This window comes from Cryptomeria japonica, chromosome 3 (assembly GCF_030272615.1).
Source record: "Cryptomeria japonica chromosome 3, Sugi_1.0, whole genome shotgun sequence".
Lineage (NCBI taxonomy): Eukaryota > Viridiplantae > Streptophyta > Pinopsida > Cupressales > Cupressaceae > Cryptomeria > Cryptomeria japonica.
In genome coordinates this window covers 207,005,181-207,026,343 of record NC_081407.1, presented here as the reverse complement: position 1 = coordinate 207,026,343, position 21,163 = coordinate 207,005,181, and the positions used below count along the sequence as shown (strand labels likewise).

Sequence of the window (21,163 nt, the reverse complement as noted above, 5' to 3'; positions counted from 1 at the left end):
GCCTTGTACCTTTAGTAGCTTTTACTTCTCTTGTACATCAACAATATGTAAAACTACTTGCAAACCATTGCAAGTGAACCATCTACTTTAGAAAATGTATCAACAAACTTCAATTCATCAAACCATCAGGTCCTAAGCTTCTTTGATCATTATGTTGAATAATTTAGCATCTGTACTTCCCAAGGTGTTAGAAATATTTTGCAGACGAAGCTCCCCCTTAGGTAATGCTAACTTATTTACTTTTTGGAAGAGGAACCTGCACCATCTTGGGGTACAGATCCATCACATGCATTGCTTTCCTAATTCTTTCCATCACTTCCTTCGAATTTATCTACCTATTGTTCTTTCATCTTCTTCTTTTTTGCTCAACATCAATCTTCTTTTGTGGAATAGAGGACCTAACATTCTTCCCTCTATAAAATCTAGCAATATGTTCATGTTTATTGCAATTATAACATGTAGGACCATATCGCAAACCATTTCCATTCCTTCTCATATTAGATCTGCATTCAACAACCTTATGACCGGATTTATAGTAGATATAACAATAACCATTGAAAGATTGAACACTTCTACCATTGTTTTTATTCATGAAACCATTCTTTATCATTATGCTTCTGCATTCATTAGCTTTATGACCATATTTGTTACAAGAAAAGCATTGACCATAAAAAAAATTTGGATTTTGTCCTTAATGAGTTCTAATTCATCTTGCTTCTACATTCAACAACTTTATGCCCAAACTTATTGCAAGAGAAACAATTTCCATTAAAGTATTGAGAATAATTGGTTGATGCAGTATGATTTAGAAACATCCTCTTGTAATTCATTCTCTTGTTCCAGATAGGAGTGAAATTGTTCTGATTATCTTTTTTCTTCTTGACTTCACCTTGCACCATCTTCCTTCCTTTATAAGTCTTAGAACATTCTCCTTGTTCAAAACCAAGACCAACCTTGTCCTTAGGTGTCTTTTGTATATTGAGCATTTTATCAAGCATCTCACTACCACTTTTGAGTTTTAGTTCCTTTCCAATTTGTTCTTTTGCATCCTTTAACTCCTTTCTCAAGGCGTCTACTTCTTCCTCAAGCTTTGTGTATTCAAAAGACTTGTCAAGTAATTTAGCTTCTAAGCAATTTGCAGTCTTCTATCCTTCAACCCAAATCTTCAATTTGACTATATCTTCTTTGCCACTCTTAAGCCTCTCTTTTTATTCTTTTCTTTCTACAAATTGAATCTTGAGATAGATGATTAATCTTAATACCTTACTGAGTTTAGTCTTGTATTCTTCATTTTTAACATTTACAGTATCCATATCACCAAGGGAAAACTTGAGTTCTTCTTCTAGATTTACTTCATCATCAGTAGGATCAATATCCCATTCTTTCGAATTGATCTTTCTATTAAGACTTTCTATAGACCACATGTGTTCAAATGCAAGATCTACCTTAGTTGTTGGAATGTTTCTTCAGGTACCTTGCTCTAATACAAATTGTTGAACACACCCAAATGCTGAGAGGGGGGGTGTTGAATTAGAATACACTAAAATTCATTCATTCATTAATCCTTAAAATATTGAATACAAATTTGTAGAAATAATGAACTAAACAAAGCATGCACCACACAAAGAAACCAGAATTTTTACATGGAAAACCCAAAGGGAGAAAAACCACTGAGGATCAGCTCACAGTATATATAAACAATGTACAATATCTATTTTAGGCACATTACCAAGGAGGTTTACTACCACTTGGACTTGCAATCCTAGGCACACTACCTTATGGAAAGATACAAGGACTTGCAAACTCAAGAAAACTTCTTTAGGGCAAGATACAATAACATAACTATCACATCTTTATAATGAATAATATTGGTTGAAATATTGTAAATGAATCATCTCAAATGCTAAAATTACAATCCTCTTTGAAGCTCAAGCTTGATTTTGTCACACTGATAGGCATAGAGATAAGAGATTTGATTAGACTATACTTGATAGGCCCTTCTATGAGTAGTAATTGCATCAAGTTTGTAAAAAAAATGAGCACAATTCTCCTCCCTAGTTAAAATAGAGCACAAAACCGTAAGGAAGGATTTATTTTTAGACACAAATGGCCATTTGCAACACTTCGTCCAAATATTTCCATAGTTTTTTGACATTTTTCCAAATTTCTCATCTTCATTGTTTCGAACATAAATTTCTAGTGCTTCCTTGGTGATACTTGGGCAATTGTATTTTCATGAGAATTTTCAAAGGCTTTTGTATACAAGTGCACTCAGTAATAGCTATTTGTTAGTGTTTACAACAAATGGCAACCTTATACAAATCTGGCCATTTTCAACCACAAACAATTGTCAAAGTGTGTAATCAATCTCTATAAACTTTTGCATCATGTTGCTTAAGAAATTGTGCTACTTCCTATAGTTGTGAGCATTTGAGCATAATACAGGAAATCGTTATCCCTTTGTTGTGTGTGTATATATATATATATATATATATATATATATATTAGGTTGGTTGGCATGACTGTTATTCAAGGACCTTCAAAATACACTCATTAAAAATTATTTAGTGCCTGAAAGGGACCTTCATTCCAAGGTTCCTTCGAATGGAGGTCTTTGGCTATGCCTCCTTACCATCTCTCTTCAATTTTCTTTGGAAATTTGTCTTTCAAAGTCTGGGTTGAACTTGCAAATAGAATAATATGAGAAACCAATTTGCAAGATCACGAGCATAATTTTGATATATTTTGATTTATATTATAATTTATTTTTTATGTGTTCGTGAACATAGATTTTTCACTGGCACAGAGAGATGGCTTTGAGCGCTAATGGAGGTTGCGGGGTTCGAGCTAGGGCATCAACGCCCTATCTTGTGGGCAGTCTCTGTTTTCTTGTGTGTCGGGAGAAGGGCGTAGGGCCTTCTTGCAGGGAGGGGAGGATCTATTTGCTGGGAGGCTGGTGTTGGTGGCGGCGTTGCGGTGACCAGAGGGTGGAGGGTATGTGCAGAGTGCAGCAGGGGCTCAGGTTTTTTCTGCTGCTTCATGGATAGCCTATGGGGTGAGGGGGGCTTTGGGCCATATTTCCCTTAGGTGGTGCTCGGGAGGGGTGGGTGTTTGGTGTATTGTAGGGGTGTGCAGATTCCTCTTTCATCTCCCTTTGGGGTGTGGGTTTGTCGTGAGGTGTGATGTCTAGAACTGGAGGAGAGGGCTCGGGAGCATCACTCAACATGGATTTTCGTGCAGTACTAGGTTTGAAATCCCCATCCCAAGGTATCAAGACCTTTGATAACAATATTTTTGTTTCAGATTCGGGGTTTGGTAGTGTTGGTATGCCTAATGGCTCTCGGATTATGAAGATTAATGGTTGTCTGGAGAGATGCAGTGAGAGGCCGAAATTGGTAATTCCTCTGGAGATGATAGCCGAAGACGTTGAATACTTCTCAAAACACTTGTTATATTGCAATTTTTTGGGGATGAGGGTTTCTCTGCAGTTTTTGGAGAATTGGGCTCAAAGGACTTGGGCGCCGAAAGGGGAAATGGATATTATGTTGTTGGCCAACAATTACTTCATGGTTACTTTTAATTGCATGGATGATCACAATAGGGTATTTGAAGGAGGGTTGTATTTTTATAACCAGGTGGGGCTATTCATCAAACCTTAGCATGTGAGATTTAACCCTTCGGAGGAGCTCCCGAATCTGGTTCCATTATGGGTTCAATTACCTCATTTTCTGATGGAATGTTGTCGGGAGGATGTGTTGCGAATGCTAGCTTCATTGCTTGGGAAGCTTGTTGGATCTTCAACGCAAACCTTGAGGAGAAAAATAATGACTTTTGCTCGCATCTATGTTGAAATTGATCTTCATAAGCTTTTGCCATATGCTATAGATATGTGTGCAAGCTCTTATTCTTGGGTCTAACAGCTTGATTATGAGACTTTACCATTCTGGTGTCGTCTATGTCATGAGTATGGTCATTTGCAGTGCAAGTGCCCTAGGTCTAAACCGGTTGAGCATCAACCTCAATAGCCTTCTCGTAACCTTGATGGGGCTGATAAAGGAAATGCTTCCATGTTTGGTGAGGCTATGGCTGTTGATGGTTTCGTCCCAGTTAAGACAAAGAATAGGAACCAAGGTCAAAAGAGGTCTTTGCAGGAGAGACAGGAGGAGGACACCTTTAATAGATTTGAAGCCTTGGATGATCTTAGCCAACAAGAGGTGAATCTGGGGATGCTTCCTTTGGATCATAGTGCAGCAGGGTTGGTTCCTGATAGTGTGAACTTGGATACTACCCAGGTTCAGTAGGAGGTTGGGAGTCAACAGATGGAAATGGATCAACAGGTAGTGGCTCAGGAGGAACCCATCTCTAGTGCTGAAGTGAAGATTGTTGGTGGGGATGTTCCTCCTGTAAAACATAAATTGGACTCTGATGGGGTTAAAAGTAATAAGATCTCTTCACATTTGGGTCTTCTTTAGAAAGACATTAAAAAAGGAGTAACGAAGAAGATTTCGAAGGCTGGTAGAAAGAAGGACTTGGATAAGATCAAATTGATGGGGGAGAATTTGGTTGAGTCAGGGTCAGTAAAGACTCTGGATTCTCATTTTTCTAATCCCCCGAAATGATTGTGCTATCATGGAATGTGGGGGGCTTGAACAGTGGCCCTAGACAAAAATTTGTTCAGGAATTGATAAGGAGTCATTCACCTGATGTCATTTTCTTGCAGGAAACTAAATTATCTGTGGAAAGTATGTTGAGTTTGGTGCCAAAGCTGTGGGGGAGAGGCAAATGTCAGTGTATTGGGGCATATGGCTCCTCTGGAGGTGTGGCTTGTCTTTGGAACCCCTTGAGGATTCGTCCTATATGGTGGGTTTCTTCCAGATCATCTTTATCCGGGGTTGCTTCTAGCCTTGAGACTGGGGAATATATCTTGCTTACTAACATTTATGCCCCCACTGATCTTCATGGTAAGCATAAATTGTGGTCTTATATTACTTTTATGTGTGGGTTTTGCCCTTTTCATCCGTGGATTATGACGGGTGATTTTAATGCCATCTTAGAGTTGAGTGAGAAGAAGGGTGGTGTTATGTGGTTGGAGCCTTCTTCCTTCCATCTTCGGGGTAGTATATCAACCTTGAATTTTGTTGACATGAAGCCCAGTAATGGTTTTATCACTTGGAACAACAAGAGGATAGGGGAGTATTGGATTGCAGAGAGGCTGGATCACTTTTTGGTTTCTAGTTTTTGGGTTGGTGGGGGGTGGTCCACATGCTTCTACTCGGGTCACTTGCATTCCTTCATTCAAATTCCAGCTTATGTGGCTGCGAGATTCTTCTTTGTAGGATCATGTTGCAAAGTGGTGGAAGAAAGGGAGGCCAGCCTTTGGATCTGCTATATACACTTTTTCCAAGCAGCTGCAATTTGTTAAGTTTTAGCTTAAACGGTGCAATCGTTAGTGTTTTGGTAATATTTTTCATGCTAAGACAGTTGTTCAATTAGAGTTGAATGGCATTACTAGAGAGATAAGAGAGCATGGAATGTCAGAAGCCTTTCTTAGGGAGGAAGACAAGGCAATCAAGGATTTAGAGGAGTGGGAGCTTAGGGAGGAAATCTACTGGAAACAGAGAGCTCGAATTGATTGCCTTCAAGCAGGGGATAAGAATACTACTTTCTTTTTCAATTCAGTGAAAGCAAGAAGATATGGCAATGCCATCCCTAGTCTGGTTTTGTGGAGGGTCGTCAAATATTGGATGGAGTGGTCATTGCTACTGAGACCATTCATTCTATGGCAGTTTCCAAGGAAAAAGATATGTTTATCAACCTGGACATGGCAAAAGCTTATGATAGAGTCAGTTGGTCCTTTCTCCAGAAGATTCTTAGGGCCTTTGGTTTTGCTGATGTTTGGATTTAGTGGGTAATGAGTTGTGTTTCGTCTACCTCATTCTCTATGCTAATTAATGGAGATCATACTAAGTTGTTTGGTGCGTCTAGGGGTCTTCGTCAGGGGGACCCTCTTTCCCCGTACTTACTCATTCTTCTAGCTGAGGGTCTAGGGACATTAATTAAGTATAATGCGAGAATGGGTATTATTCATGGTTGGAGTTGGGGTAATGACATACCTCCCCAGTCTCATTTGCAGTTTGTGGATGATACGACCCTGATGGGACTAGCTAGGATCAGAGAAGCTATAAATCTGCGTAAAGTCTTGGATGTCTATCTTGCTGCTTCTGGCCAATTGATCAATGAGGATAAATCTTCCATTCTCTTCTTCAACACACCTAGAACTATTCAGTTGAGGATTGCCCATATTTTGGGATTCCAGGTCGGTTATCTTCCTTTGACTTACCTGGGTATAGCTATCTTTGCTGGTAATCCTCCCAGGGACTCTCGACATGGTATTCTGGACAAATTTTGCAAGAAGGTTGAACATTGGACACACAAATGGTTATCCTTTGTTGGGCAGGTTCAACTGATCCAGTCTGTGGTTCATGCTCTTCTGATTTATAGGTGTATGCTGCAAGTGGCCCGAAAGTGTTTTGTGAAGGAATTGGATTCTTTGGCAAGACAATTATTATAAGAAGGCAACATGTCCTCCTCTAAATGGAGTCTTGTCAAATGGGACTTAGTGTGCAGCCTGAAACAGCTGGGTGAGCTTGACTTAAAGCAGTCTACTTTATTTGGGGAGGCTTTGGCGGCAAAATTGTACTGGAGGTGGTGTGTTGAATAGGATTGAGGTTGGGCTAGGATTTTGTCTTACAAGTATTTGCAGAGGATCCCGAAGGAGGAAATCCCAAGATATCCGCTTGCGGGAAAAGGCTCTACGATTTGGAGTACTCTCAAGAAAGGGGTTGCACTGATAAAAGGACTATTTTGGATCTGTAAGAGGGGGGAAGAGGTGATTTTTTGGTTCGATTCTTGGGATGGCTACCCTCCCATTATTGATCAGTTTCCTAATTTAGTGAATCTTTGCCAGAGGTTCCTTAAGGCAAGGTGGTCTAGAGTGAGTGACTTTAAGTCTGTTTATAGGTGTGGGCAATTGGAGATGGTGTGGTGGAAGGTTCCTAATGAATGGTCGATTGTTGGTGTGGAGGAAGACTGTGTTGTGCTTCGTGGCATTTTGGCTAGTAGACACTGTAGTTCCCTTAAGGATATTGATAGACTTGCTTGGTCCCCGAATCCTAGGGGTTTTTTTATTGTTGCTAGTGGGTACCAAGAGTTGTTGTCCTGTAGATTGGAGGGGAGGGAAGTGCACTGGTGGAAATATGTTTGGAACAAATTCTCTCGACCGAAGTGTAACTGTTTTGCTTGGACTTTGGCTTTGAATAGATGTCTAACTTGGGACAATATTCACAAGTGTGGGTTCCATGGCCCTTCCATCTCTGTTTTGTGTGGTAATGGGGAGGACGATTCTTCACACCTGTTCTTCAGATGCCCTTTCTCGATGCAGATTTGACATTACTGGTGGGGGGTGTGGAAACATCCTTGTGTTCACACGGATTCTCTGGTGGAGTTTTGGAGCAGTTTGGGTAGGCCTCCTATTTTGTCCTCTTTTCTCTAGATTGTATGGCACATTGGACCCATTTTCATACTTTGACAGATTTGGCTAGAGAGGAATAGGAGGATCTTTTGGGAAGTCAGACTGTTAGTTCAACAAGTGTGGAATAGAATAATTGGAATGATCTAGGTGATGGTGGAAGCTAAATGTGAGGTGAATTTTCCTCTGGATAGAGGAGAGGCTGATATTGTGAGTAGGTTGGGTTTGCAGGAGATGTCTCTTATCTCGGCTTGTGTCAGGAGAGGTAGACGTGCTATGAAGAAGGTTCAAAGGGTGGGAAGATGGTTGCCCCCTCAGGATGAATCCATTAAGATTAACATCGATGACTCCTCTCGTGGTAATCTGGGTTTTGCTGGGATTGGAGGTGTTGGTAGGGACCGTATGTGGGATGCGGTTTTCTTCTTTTCAATGCATAAAGGGCATCATGCTAATAATTTTATGGAGGGATAAGCAATTTTCTATGCCCTGGAGCGTGCATATGAGTTGGGGAGGCGTTAGGTTATCTACGAATCGGATTCGCAGATTATTGTTAATCTGTTGATTGAGTAGGTGAGTGGGATTAATTGGCAGCTGACAGGGATTGTTCACCAGATTTTGCAAATTAGTGCTATGATGGAGAAGGTGTCTTTCATCAACATTCCCCGTGAATGGAATAGAGCAGCTGATTGTTTGGCTAAGTGGGCTTCGGAACATGGTGATGATTGGAAATTTGAGGGTTGGGAGCATCTTTCCTGTGATGACTGTCAGGGCTTGCATAGGATCTTTGTTGAGGATATGGATAGTTATGAAGCTGGTGGATAACTTGTTTGGTTTGTTGTTCTCTTCTGGAGCTTTGGGGTTTTTATGTAATGCTTGTTTTTTATTATTAATAAAGTTTTTACCCTTTTATTAAAAAAAATAGAGATTTTTCACTGAACATAGGTTCTCTATTTACATGTGAAAAAATAGTACATTAGTAAAAACAAAATTTTAAAAATCTACACATTATATTGATGTCCTTGTTCTAACAACAAAAAAAAAATTCAATACATACAATAAAGTTGTCTAACAACATACACCTAAGTCGAAATTATAATTAGTTTAACTACAAAACTCAATTAAAAAAAAAAAGCAACAAACAAAACATTATGAAACAAAATGCAAGCGTTAGATATTTATGTTAATCTATATTTTAAAAAAATAGAATTTTATCCTTTGTATTAAAAAAGTTATTAAACATCACTTAAAAAAATTATTGTTTACTATAAAAAACAAGTTATAAAAAAAGTTATTAAACGTCATTTTAAAAAAATATTGTTTATTATTAAAAAAACAAGCTATAAAATTACATTAAAAAAATTACAATTCAATTTCAATTTTTTTTTTTTAAATATATATTTCAAAATCCTACAAATCATTAGTTCGCATCTTCAATTTGTTAAGAATTTAGATACCATAGGTGTTAGAAAGTGAAGATTTGAATGAAAATGTTGATTTCAGTGTCTTGCTTTGGCTAACTCATTATTGTGTATTGGCTAACCCATACACTACTAAGTTACTCTTTGAAAGACATTTTCAACCCAAAAAATAGTCAAAATTTAATTTTGGCTAATGATTTTTAATGTTGCAACAACAGTTCTTTTTAGGTGATGAATTTTGCAAAATCAAACTTGAACACCTATAGATTCAAGCAATTCCAAACTTGAACTCCGTAAGCTTTCTATCATCCTGATGAAAGTGTGATCCAAAATGTTGATGCAAAAAAACATACATATTCTAATCTAGAAACTACAATAATAATAATTTCAATCCATCAAACTCCTTGACAAAGTTAGTTTATAGCCTCAATTGGAGTGAATGACAAGTTTGGCTACCCAAGTTTGGTGTTGGATAGGTGTTCATGGCCCAAACAATTGTTATTTGTTATTATTAGCTTGCACTTATGGTTTGAGACAACAAATAACTTTATAATGGCAACCATTATGTTGGAGTGTAGGCTATTGAAAATAAGGAATTCAAGATTACTTTTCTCGAGCTTACTCCTATGGTGTCAGTGATTTGTAATTATTAAGAGTAATTTTCTAAGGAGTTGAGCAAAATCTTTCAATGTTTGGTTGCTCTTATCATGGGAGGATTTTCCAAATTCTTTCAATGTTTGGTTGCTCTTATCATAGGAGGATTTCACATAATTAATTGTGCAAATACCCAACAGTACAATGTTCTAAGCAAATGGAGCTACATATATTATAGATTAATTTGGGATCTTAGAATCACATTAAGATTTATCTAGGGCCATTCTATTTATGAGTTGGCATTGTTTGAAGACAAGAAATCTTTGGAGATGGAGGAATGTATTGTCTCCATTTTTACATCATATTGTTTTGTGAGAAAGGAGAGTTCCAACATTCTTGGAGAGCTCAATTTATGATTTTTTTGGCATTCAATAATGGTTTGGAGATCAATTGGCTTTCAAGTTTGTGATAACACTCTTTTTAACGTTTTAAGCTTTTGAGGTTGTTCTCCATAGTTCTTGGAGAAAGCTATTATTTTTAACAAGTGCATGTTCTAGCACCCAACAACATTCTTGAACGTCAATCCCTTCTTGGCATGTTCAATTTTAATTTTTAATCCCTTATTGGTGATTTCCACAATTTTCCACTAAAGTCATGTAGTAACATTTCAATATTCACTTTAGTGTTAAACACTATAAAGTTGTGTCCCTAAGTTGCACACCTAGGGAAATGAAAAAAAGGGGACTTAAGTTGTATTAAAATATTAGACCCTTTTGAAAGGAAAGAGATATAGTTTGACATTTAATTGTTCTAATTCCCTCCAACTCTATATTAAAGGGTTTAGTTCTCATTTTCATCATGTAGGTTTTCACACAATATAAAATGTTGCTAGAATGAACAAAGTTTTCTTCAAAAGTTTATTGAAGACAAACTCTTGTCAAAGCACTAGGTTTGATGGTGAAAGATCCTTCCTAATTGGTTTAGGTATGTTCCTACCTCAAAAAACACCATCGCTTTCGTAGTTGCAAATTGGGCTTTCAAAGAAAATGGACTTCAAGGTAAATTGATTGAGTTCTTTAGTAAATGATGGCATTGGTTTTTGGTGTTGTTTCTAAGTTATTTGTCGAGTTTCTTTAAACCTAGTCATACATCCATATAAGGTACATTGTACCACACTTGAAAGCTAACTGCAGGTTGGAGTTTGGTTGCCTCATTCTGGGCATTACATCTTTGGCTTTGCTATTATTGGTTGACCCTTCTTGAAACAATTTATTTTACCAAGTTGAACTACCTAGCAAGGCACACGAGTGGTCTTCGCTTGGCAGGAGGAGAAGGTGTCTTTTAACCTTATCTTTGTGCTATTGTAGCACTTACAAAAATCACTACTGAAGTCGTTGGGATGAACAAATGCTTAATCATGTCTAGATTGTATTGATGGAGCTGCCCCTAATCCTTCCAATGCTACAACAAAAAGGTGTTGCAAAAAATTCATTGCAGACCCCATTTGGTGTGGTTGATGATGTTAAAGCATTCGGTTCTTAAAGTCATGTTTTTTCAGTTTAAGTTCACTTAGTTGTTCTTTAGTTGAGCTTTATTTAGTTCCTTTATGCATTTTTTATTTCTCCTAATTTTAGATTAGAGGATTCTCTTGCTTTCTATAAACTATGTCATTATGCATTGTTTTAGTCATTCTATATCTTTTGTTTTCGAGAAATATAGCATACCTTTCTTGCTACTCTCATTTGTGAAAGGTGTTCTTTGTTTGTTGTTTGATCTTGCAAATGCTTGTGTTGCAAAATTCAATAGATGATTTGGATTGTGTTTTAAGGCAAGTGGGAGGTTTGTACCTAGTAATTTGTGCATATTGCAGCCAGGCAGGTGAAATTACAAACTAAGGTGCTAACCATTCATGCTCTTCTGTCTTAAGGCTGACTTGGACTGTTGGGGCGTTAAAGTGCTGTTGGTGAAGGGAATTTTCTGGATTGGAAGCCTTTACAAGGGGCTATCTCACATTAATTAACCTACTGTAGCAGAATCGCAGTTCTGTACCTCCTGCAATTCCTTAGGGTGTTGGATCATTATTGACTGTGGCGATCTCCGAGTAGCATCCTATGCACTTTGGAGCTATTCAAAAGAAGTAAATCTTGTCATGTTGGGCCTGTTACCATCCAATCAGACCTGTCTGAATGTAATCTGCCATATTACAGTCATAGTTGATGATTGGAATGCATTGAAGATGGCTAACACTTTCAGAACCTGTAAATGGTAGCAGCAATTCTGTATTTATCTCTGTCCTGTTCAAAGGTATTCTTCATGATGCTTTCAGTTTGAATGTCTCAATATGAAATGGAACTTAATTGTGGGTGTTTATCCATCTCTTTTTGCAACAACAGTTAAAACTGTAGCAGCAGAGAAATACATATTGCAAAATTATATCAGACTTGTGATAGCAGAAATTACTATTTTACATGCTCAATTGCTCTGATTCTTGCCAGGTTACATTTGTAAGAAATCTTTAAAAAAATATAGGGGTGTTCTTACAAAGGTGGGCCCAGAACAGCTGGTTCTCTAAAGAACATGTTCTGGCCCCAGGAAACAGAAAAACGGGTTCTCTCTTTACTGGTGTTAGATGTTTTCCGAGGATTTCTCTAGATGGTTTTGACACTTGATTTTGCATTATCATTCTGCCTATGGCTTATGACAACAGTTATTATTATATTATAAAAGCATGATGCTACAACAAAATAGAAACAGAACTTGGTTCTCTCGTGGCAATCAATCACCCATTTTGCTCTAGCAGTAACTGGTATTTAAGAGCCTGTGGATTTCCTTTACAAACCCAGTTTACATATATGGAAAATGTGTATCTCAGTTTGATATTTGGAGGACCCTAACAAACATCATGAATTCCTAATTAATGCTTCAAACCATATTGTAAGTGGATAAATATAGTTCGGGTGCACTAGTGACTGGTCTCATCACCCTAAAATGCCTACTTCAGGAAATGAATATCTAGCACACATCGAAAAAATGTTGCAGTATGTAACTAATTACAGCATACATTTGGAATTCATCAACTAATTTCAATATGAATCTTTAATATGCCACAATTCAAAGTTCAAACTCTGATGAAGTTACATTTCGAGTTGACAGATTGAATTTTTGGTGTGATGATATTTGGACTGTATCATTAGATTTATTATTAGAGTTGGCTCATGGCTATGCCCATAATTATCTGCTCGTTGCAATTTAACTGCAATTCTCCAAAATTCAAACAGATCCATATGTTACATACAAATTTGCTTTGCAGATGTCAGAAAACACAAATGTGCTATTTCTAATATCTATTAATGCCAAAAAGGTTGGCATTTCTGATACAGAACAAAACCTTGTGTGTCCAGATTTCTGTGAGAAATAATGATAGCTGCAAGTCATTCGTAGACATCTGAAGAGGAGCCATTCACTTCTGGATTGCTCGGGAACAAGGCTTTAAAGAGTGCAATCAAATTGCTAGCTTAATCCAGTGTGGAAAAGGAACAGGAGAACATAAAACAGTAAGACAGTTGATTATCCTTTGTTTTCAATGTTAATGCCATCAAGCATAATGTCAATGATAAGACTACCAAAAAAAAATCTCTCTAATATTCTATGTTCTCCTGTATGCTGTACCCACAAAACAGTTTCTCAGCATTTAGACAACAAAGCCAAAGTGCTATTTATTCTCTGCCATACAGATCCATGCACTCTAGGACAGCTGTGACAACTTATTCAAATAAATTCAGGAGTGATATTATCCAACCTAAATGGGTCAGATCTCAAATTAAAATATCATTTTTCCTTGGTCAGAAATTTGCTGCTGCCACTAGCTTGCAGTGAACCCTCATCAAACAAGCTACTCTTTGAATCTGTCCAAAAAATGAGTAGCAAAAATTCAACAGAAGCGATTTACTTGCAAAACTGATCCATTCTCCTTGCAGAAGCCAACATCTGGTACTCTAAGAAAAGAAAACCCAGGTGATATTATTTATCAATTGGAAAAATAATACATTATAATGTAACATTAGATGGTTTTTAGTTATTTGGTTGGCAACTGGAGAAAAAAGGGATCAAAACATCTGAAAGTTGAAATGGAATGATGTATGCTAAGTTGAATACTAGAACAGGCAACCTGTGCTTAAGAGAGAATTCTGCCACTTGGTTGCTTGTTAAACCAGTTGACAAGAATCATTGAAATTCAAACTAGATTTATCTCCATTTCTTGCATTTGCAGTGACCAGTGTGCATGGTAAACAGCAAGCAATTTTCACACAGAAGCATGGGCATGAAGACATATTATAGTGGCAGAGTGTCTCTTCGTTTATTCCGTACGAATTTTGCACCTACAAATTGCATCATCAAATAGTATGATGTTAGTAAAATATTTAATTTTTGAAATTTTATCCTTATATTAACGTCAAATACATGAAACGATACAACCCAATATAGAGAATAAACTCACTGTAGTTCAGTTTATAGTTGACTCCTTTCCAAGGGCTGAAAACCAAATAAAAGTTTATTCAATAAGATAAATTTATATTTGCTTATTTGGGAAAAAATCTTAAATTGAGATCTAGGCAAGACCAGAATCATTGAATCAACAAGCCAAGTATGCTGAAAGCTATAGAGAGCTCAGTTGCATGTATGTTCTATAGTAATAGCCACCCACAGCACAAGCAAAACTATATCTTAACACGTTCCATGCTCGCATTTGTTATGACATGAACAGCTAAAATGTCAAAACATAGACTTCAAACACAAGTTAATATTGACCAGCCCTGTAGAGAATTATATGATAATTATTAGAAATTACATTCAATCCAGTTGTAACCAGTAACCACAATTGCAGATAATTTCTACCAACCAAAGTCAACAACAATAATAAGGCATCAGTAAACAAGTCAATTCATTATTATAAAATTTATAACATTAAAATAAGAGAAAATTTTAAAGGGGATAGTATTAACATTTAGTATTAAATATACATATTGTAGAAGTTATTTTTGTAACTTTGGGAACTGCTCAATTTCAGTTAGCAAATTCTATGCACTTTGGGAACTGCTCACACGCCCAAATTGATCCTCACGGGTTCCCAACATCTTTCCCTCTCCCTCTTGATATAGCAGAATCTCAGGAATCGGTTTGCAGGGGCTGATTCCAGTTGACAAAGATTTGGTTTTTTGAAAATTTTGTGAGAATGACTGCATTATATTTTCATAATTTTTTGGCATCTTGTATGGAGTCCCAGACAAGTCGTCTGGCTTGGTGTTCTTGTTCCAGTTGCGAGCTCAAGTTCTGATTTTGCTTTTGGCGACTGGCTCACTCCTGTTCCTGGTCTCTCATACTCCGAAGTGGTTGAAAGCACTCCAACACATATCTTGGTAAATGCCAAAACATGTGATATAACCTCCTTACATGAAAACAAAAAAGGAGTTATAAACGGTGGCACATAAAGTCGAAAGAGAGTGAGAAACCCAACTACCCCATAACCCACTTAGGAAATGACAAAATAGTGGTTATGGGAGGTGGCACAAGCAGCCAAAGGGGGGTGTGTAACTCAACTACCCATGACTAGGTGGGAGTTACACATGTAGCTAGAGTATTTCGCTATGTGTCCTCATATTAACCAACCCTAATAACATAAGCAAGCTTAAATAATGTGTTTTAAAAAAAAATACTCCCTAACATAAACAAAAATAAAAAACCTAGACTAACACCACCCCTTAAGCATAGCTTAGGTGAGTGAAACAATGGGTCCCTGCAAATTAGGCCATGTTAGGTACCCATGTGCATAGAGATTCCTTCAAAGACTTGTTCTTGCGTTCTAGGACACCATGCTACTGAGGACTGTATGGAATTGTGTGCTACATGTTGATACCTTTTGAAGCACAAAACTGTTCAAATTGATTATTAACATATTCAGCCCCATTATCTGTATGCAAAATCTTGATGAACTTCCCAGATTGTTTCTCTACAAAGGCTTTGAAATCTAGAAAATTTTCAAAGACCTTAGACTTTTGCTTGAGAAAGTAAACCCATATATATCTGAAAAAGTCATCAATAAATGTCAAGACATATCTAGCCCTATTGAAAGTTGGTTGTGGAAATGGTCCTGCTAAGTCACTATGTACTAACTCCAATAATTGTGTAGCTCTCCATTCTTTACCTTTATCATACTTCTCCTCAAGATGCTTACCAAGAATGCATCCTTGGCAAACTCCATTAGAAAATCGAATAGAACGCAACCCTAAAACCATGTCTTGTTGATTGAGTTGTTGCAAGTAACAATAGTTCAAGTTGGCAAACCATTGATGCCACAAACAGCTTACTTCATTTGCATGAGTAAGACTATCAAAGGAGAGTCATGAACAAAATAAAAAAACTAATATAATTTGGAATGATGATCTATTTTTCCCACAACCACCCATTATGCATTTCACTAATTACCACTGCATCTGGTCTGAACTCAACTCATTTGCCAGAACCGATGTGTGATCTAATAAACAGATGGGAGATTAGTTGATAAAGATGGAACACGAAGGACATTCTCAAATGTTCCTTCGCCTACATCAATAGACCCTCTCCCATGCACTTCAACAAGAGTGTCATCACCCATTAGTATGTTAGGCATAGAACATGGCTCTAAAGAGGTGAAATCATCTTTTGAAGAAGCCATGTGGTGCGAAACACCCGAGTCAATGATCCAGAATTTGGTTGTGAAGCAACAAAAAACTAGGGCCTTACCATTTCCTTTCCCCTTACTCTTATCTGTGTCCTTAGAAGATCTATCTTATGAACTCTGTATGACTGAACTCGACACCTTGATATTATGCTTTTCTAGAAGATGTGAAAGGTGATCAATTTGTTTCTTTAAACACTTATGTTCATCATGGCTAGGCCTCTTACAGTAAGAACACTTGACCTTCTCCTTCTTATGTTGTTCACTTTTTGATGAAGAGGTTTGATTATTTGCTTTTGAAATACTAGAATTTTGATCTTTCTTCTCTCCTTGGTACTTTTGTTTCTTATCTTTCTTACTAAATCCTTTATGTTCTTTTGTGCCTTGATTTACAACTAAGGCATGCGACTTAGAAGGTTTGATTGTACCCATTTGAACCAGTTTGTCATGCTCCCTAGTGAGTTGTTCTACAAATTCATCCAGAGAAAGTATTTTAAATGTGGTACCTAGGGCACATTTTGTAGCGTAGAATGTAGAAACAAACACTAAATAGTTAGGACCACCCTTAGAAAAAATAACCAAAATCAATTGCTTATCATCCTTCTTGACTCCACACTGTTCCAGCTACAATCTTAAAGATTTGAGTTTTGTGAAGAAGTATTGTATAGTATCAAAATCAATTGGGCTCAACCCTATGAGTTCATTCTCCAACTGATGACATCTTAACTCATACTGCTTACCAAAGAGGTTTTCCAAAGTGGTCCAGACTCCATTTGGTGTAGTGACAGATTCAATGTGAAATAAAAGGTCAAAAGACACTGACATACACAGTGTACCAAAGGCTTCATCACATTTGTTAAACTATGTTATCTTTTTTGCAACATCTTGAGGTTTAGTTTCGAGTCCCATTGTAACACGATGTCTTTTCAAATATATTATCATCTTAGATTTCCATTCAAAATAATTATATGGAGTTAAAAAAGGAACTGCAGATGCATCTATGATAGCAAAAAACAAGATTGTAAGAAAGAAGACACACAAGACACCCCCCCTTTCCACTAGTCTTAAAAATCAGCCTCCCCAAATATTACAAGGTTAACACTTTATAATTAGTGCGCTTACAAGGCCTTTTATCAAATTACAATGCTTTCTAGGGCTTCAATGGCAAAAAATAGAAAGTTTTGATATAAATAATTATTGTGCAAAATCTGAAAAAAATAGCCTTATAGTTGTTTAATACTCTTCAATGCCTTTCCAATGCCTATTCGTTTTTTAAAACAAAGTTCCAAGGTGAAAGATATGGCTTGTTGAAGAGGAAAGGTGCAGCTACTTCAACCTACAATATATAATGGAAAATGACATAATTTCTCAATCAAAACCACATGGATGGAAAGTGCTCGTTTCTAGCTTTCCGTCAAGTATTTGTTTGAGAAAATTTGACACCCAAGGCAAAAGTTATACAATTTTTTTTAAAAAATTTGTTGAATCTATTGACCAAAACAGCTCACGCCTGATTCAAACTCAATTTCTGCAAAATTTGATAGTTTTCTAAAAACAAGACCAAAAACCCAAAAGTTTTTTATGCCAGGAAACAAACTCAAAAAAAAAATTTCCTACAAATGAGTGGAAGCTAGAATTTTGAAGCCAAAATGAAAACAACTCCAATAAAAATATTTGAATTTTTATTTTCACTCTGATTTTGGTGAAATAAGTCACTTTTGATTTTCTTAAGCCTTTTGGACACTTCGGAAATGCTGAAAAAAGCCTCCAATATTACCAAAAAGCTACAATCACCCAAATCTCACAAGAATACATGTATATATTGTTGGTTGAAAATTTTGTACACTTGGGCAAATATACAAAATTGTGGTTTCAACCACAGTGTGTGAGTAAAACTTTCCTAATTAAGGGAAGGCTCCCCCTATCTACAAACTAAACTAATCTAATATGGGTGAGACATCAGTCTTTTTTCATCTTCCAAGAAAAAAACTATACTCTTTTCTCTTCTCTTCACAAAAAAGTAATAGCAATTGAAAATAAATAACAGCAAATACAAAAATGAGACTTCTTTGTAGAATTTTTGGAACATAAAGGGAAACAAAGTTTCCATGAAGGCACAAAGACCTCCGTCACTTCCCCGAGACAGGAAAACAAAAAGAAAGCTCAAAGTCTTCAACAATCTATTCTCCTATCAACCTTTTTAGATGATTTTCTGCTAACTAAGCACAATATGTAGCAATTCAAAGTCTAACTACATGATGCACTTCAACTCACATGCACAAGTCTTAAAAATAGAAGCAACACAAAGTCTACAAGCTATCTTCCCACTTTAGCTTTCCACACTAGTTTTAGATATGATAAGCAGCTCAAAGTCTGCAAGAACAAATCTGAAAAACCAAACATATAACTCTAAATACAATTAGCAACTCAAAGTCTGCAAGATTGAATTCAAATCCCTCTTTCACAATAGAACAAAATTCACAATCAACTCTAGAAAATGTCATCACATAACAACTTGAATTGACACAAAGTCTCAACACAACTTGCCTCTTTTATTGAAAACAATTTGATTTACATCTAAAGCTCAAAGTCTTAGAGTGCACATACAAATTGGCAAAATTTTGCTGCATTGCCAAAAGATAAAGATTACAATAGACCCCTCAAGTATTTATAGAAGAGGAGTCTTGAGAAAAAGGTGAGAGGATCCTAACTAACTTGAGAGATTCTCTCAACCACCAAGACTTATTCAATAACTAAATATGACTTATTCCAACTACAGTCCTAATTGAACACAACTTGTAGTTGCTTTACATGTAATTATAAAAGTGCAAGTAATGAGTTAACTTGCAATTACAAAGTTATTTCTTTTTACATGTAACTTGTCAAAACAAAATTACAAATGCATAACTAAAACTATTCCATGTGTCTAAAGATACGACTCTAACTGCATCATCCTTTGTCTGTGATGATCTTCATGTCGCTTCAGGATGCTAGAACTTGAAGTATTCTAGATTGGTAAAGACATCTTGAACCAGAACGAGAACTTGCATCCTTATCTTCTTGCTTGGAGTAGTACTAGCTTTTCAAGAGGGAAAGGGCTGCCTTCCTCTTTTCATGTCATGACCATCTTTGTCTTGGAGGCATTCTATGCTCTCAACCATGAATTGTTGTTGTATCTCTTCTTTGTATCATCCTCCAATCTTGAAATCTGCTTGCAAACTAAGGCCCATGCCTTAATTCATTGATTTGGTAGGTCGTGCGTACAAACCGGACTGACAAGGGAAGGGATAGATTGATGCAAAAATGGGCTCATAGGTGAATTTCGGGTTCTGGAAGCTGCATTACATGTGTGGGATAAATAAGAGCATTAACTTGCACTTGTGGAGAACAAACATGCAACTTCATATGTGTAATGGGTAAACACAAGTTTGCACTTGTAATTGGACCTTTAAAACTCATTTTCAAGTGTTTTTTGAGTGCATTTTGGACCAATTTCGGGTTTTGGATGGCTGACTGTAGGTAGACTTTAAATGGGGAAAATGAATGAAGATGTGAAATGAGTGGATGAAATGGTGGGAATAGGGATCTTGATATGAGGGAAATGAAGCTTATGACCAAAAACAACAAGTGCGGATGGTTATGAATGGATTTTTGAAGAACTTTTCCATGTAATCAAGTTTTAAAAACCCAATTTTGGAAAGACAAGCTTTTTCCAACTTTGAAACTTGGAATTTCACCAAAAGATGGTTAAGATTTTTCAACCAAAGGAGTAGACCAACTATTTTCATCTTACATGCAATCGGGTTTTTAAATCCCGAATGCTAGTAAAGAGGGAAAATGGGGAAAGACAATGCAATTTGCAAATTGCTTTGCAAACTTGGAACAAAGGGAAAAAATCAAGGTTACCGGGAAACGGGGGTACTTGGAGACGCTGGAGACTAGTACTAGTACTAGTACGCCTAATTTTCAAAAATAGGAGACGGGGGAACTTCGAGACACCAATTTTTTTTTAATATAATTTAATAATTTCTAGAGAGTATCATGACACAGAACTTTGAAAACAAGAACAGTGGTAAAGTTAAACGTTAAATTTAAAATTGAACAAAAATTGAAGTCAAAATTGCTTATAATATTAAATCTAAGTAGCCTGTGCATCGGGAAGTTTCCGAAGACGTTTCTGGTACCGAAGACGAGTCTCAGGGGGTAGGAGACGAGTCTCCTAGTAATGTAGGAAAAAATCTCTCACAAAAACCGATTTTAGGAAAGAGCAAAACAAAACTAACAACTATCATGAAGAGAAAGAATCTCTTATAGACAAAAGAAGAAGATTCAAACCAGAGAAACGAGACTCACCCGGAATCGCCCAAACTCGGCGAGTCCGAGTCTGAGTCAGGCCAAACGAGTCCCAGGGGCTCGAACTCGGACTCGGCCGAGTCTGGAGAGTAAACTCGCCAGACTCGCCGAGTTGGCGATTTTGGCCCTCAAACCAGAGAAACGAGACTCGCCCGGAATCGCCCAAACTCGGCAAGTCCGAGTCCGAGTCAGGCCAAACGAGTCCCAGGGGCTCGGACTCGAACTCGGCTGAGTCTAGAGAGTAAACTCGCCAGACTCGCCGAGTTGGCGATTTTGGCCCAAAATCGCCAAACTCGGCGAGTCCCGAGCCCTGGACTCGACCGACGTTGGCACAACTAAAAAGTCAAAAAAAAAATAGTTTGGAAAGTTTTTTTAAATCCGTTTTTTAATGTTGATTGTCTTCTAGCCCTAAAAGTGACTTTCATTTCATTCACTTGCAAAAAAAGGAAGAGTAAAGTGAGTTGGGAAGAAAAACAAGGGTGCATAGAAGAAAAACCAACAAGGAGGAAGCTCAAGTTTTCTTCAATTTGTCACATTGGAGCTGCATTGTGTTTC

General features: G+C 37.1%; 1 protein-coding gene across 6 annotated transcripts in view; it reads right to left on the bottom strand.

Moving 5' to 3' along the window:
- Window positions 1-12,686: 12,686 nt before the first annotated feature.
- The window catches only part of LOC131041027 (homeobox protein HAT3.1), a 171,382-nt gene continuing 162,905 nt past the window's right edge, over window positions 12,687-21,163 (bottom strand). For 2 of the 6 annotated variants that reach the window (XM_057974008.2, XM_059218172.1), the window contains one exon: window positions 12,687-13,919. In XM_057974008.2, the coding sequence (XP_057829991.2) occupies window positions 13,873-13,919 (47 nt within the window). In that variant the 3' untranslated portion in view covers window positions 12,687-13,872. Of the gene's footprint in view, window positions 13,920-14,038; window positions 14,074-21,163 lie in introns of all 6 variants that reach the window. The other 4 variants (XR_009104958.2, XR_009104959.2, XR_009104960.2 and 1 more) reach the window with 4 other exon arrangements.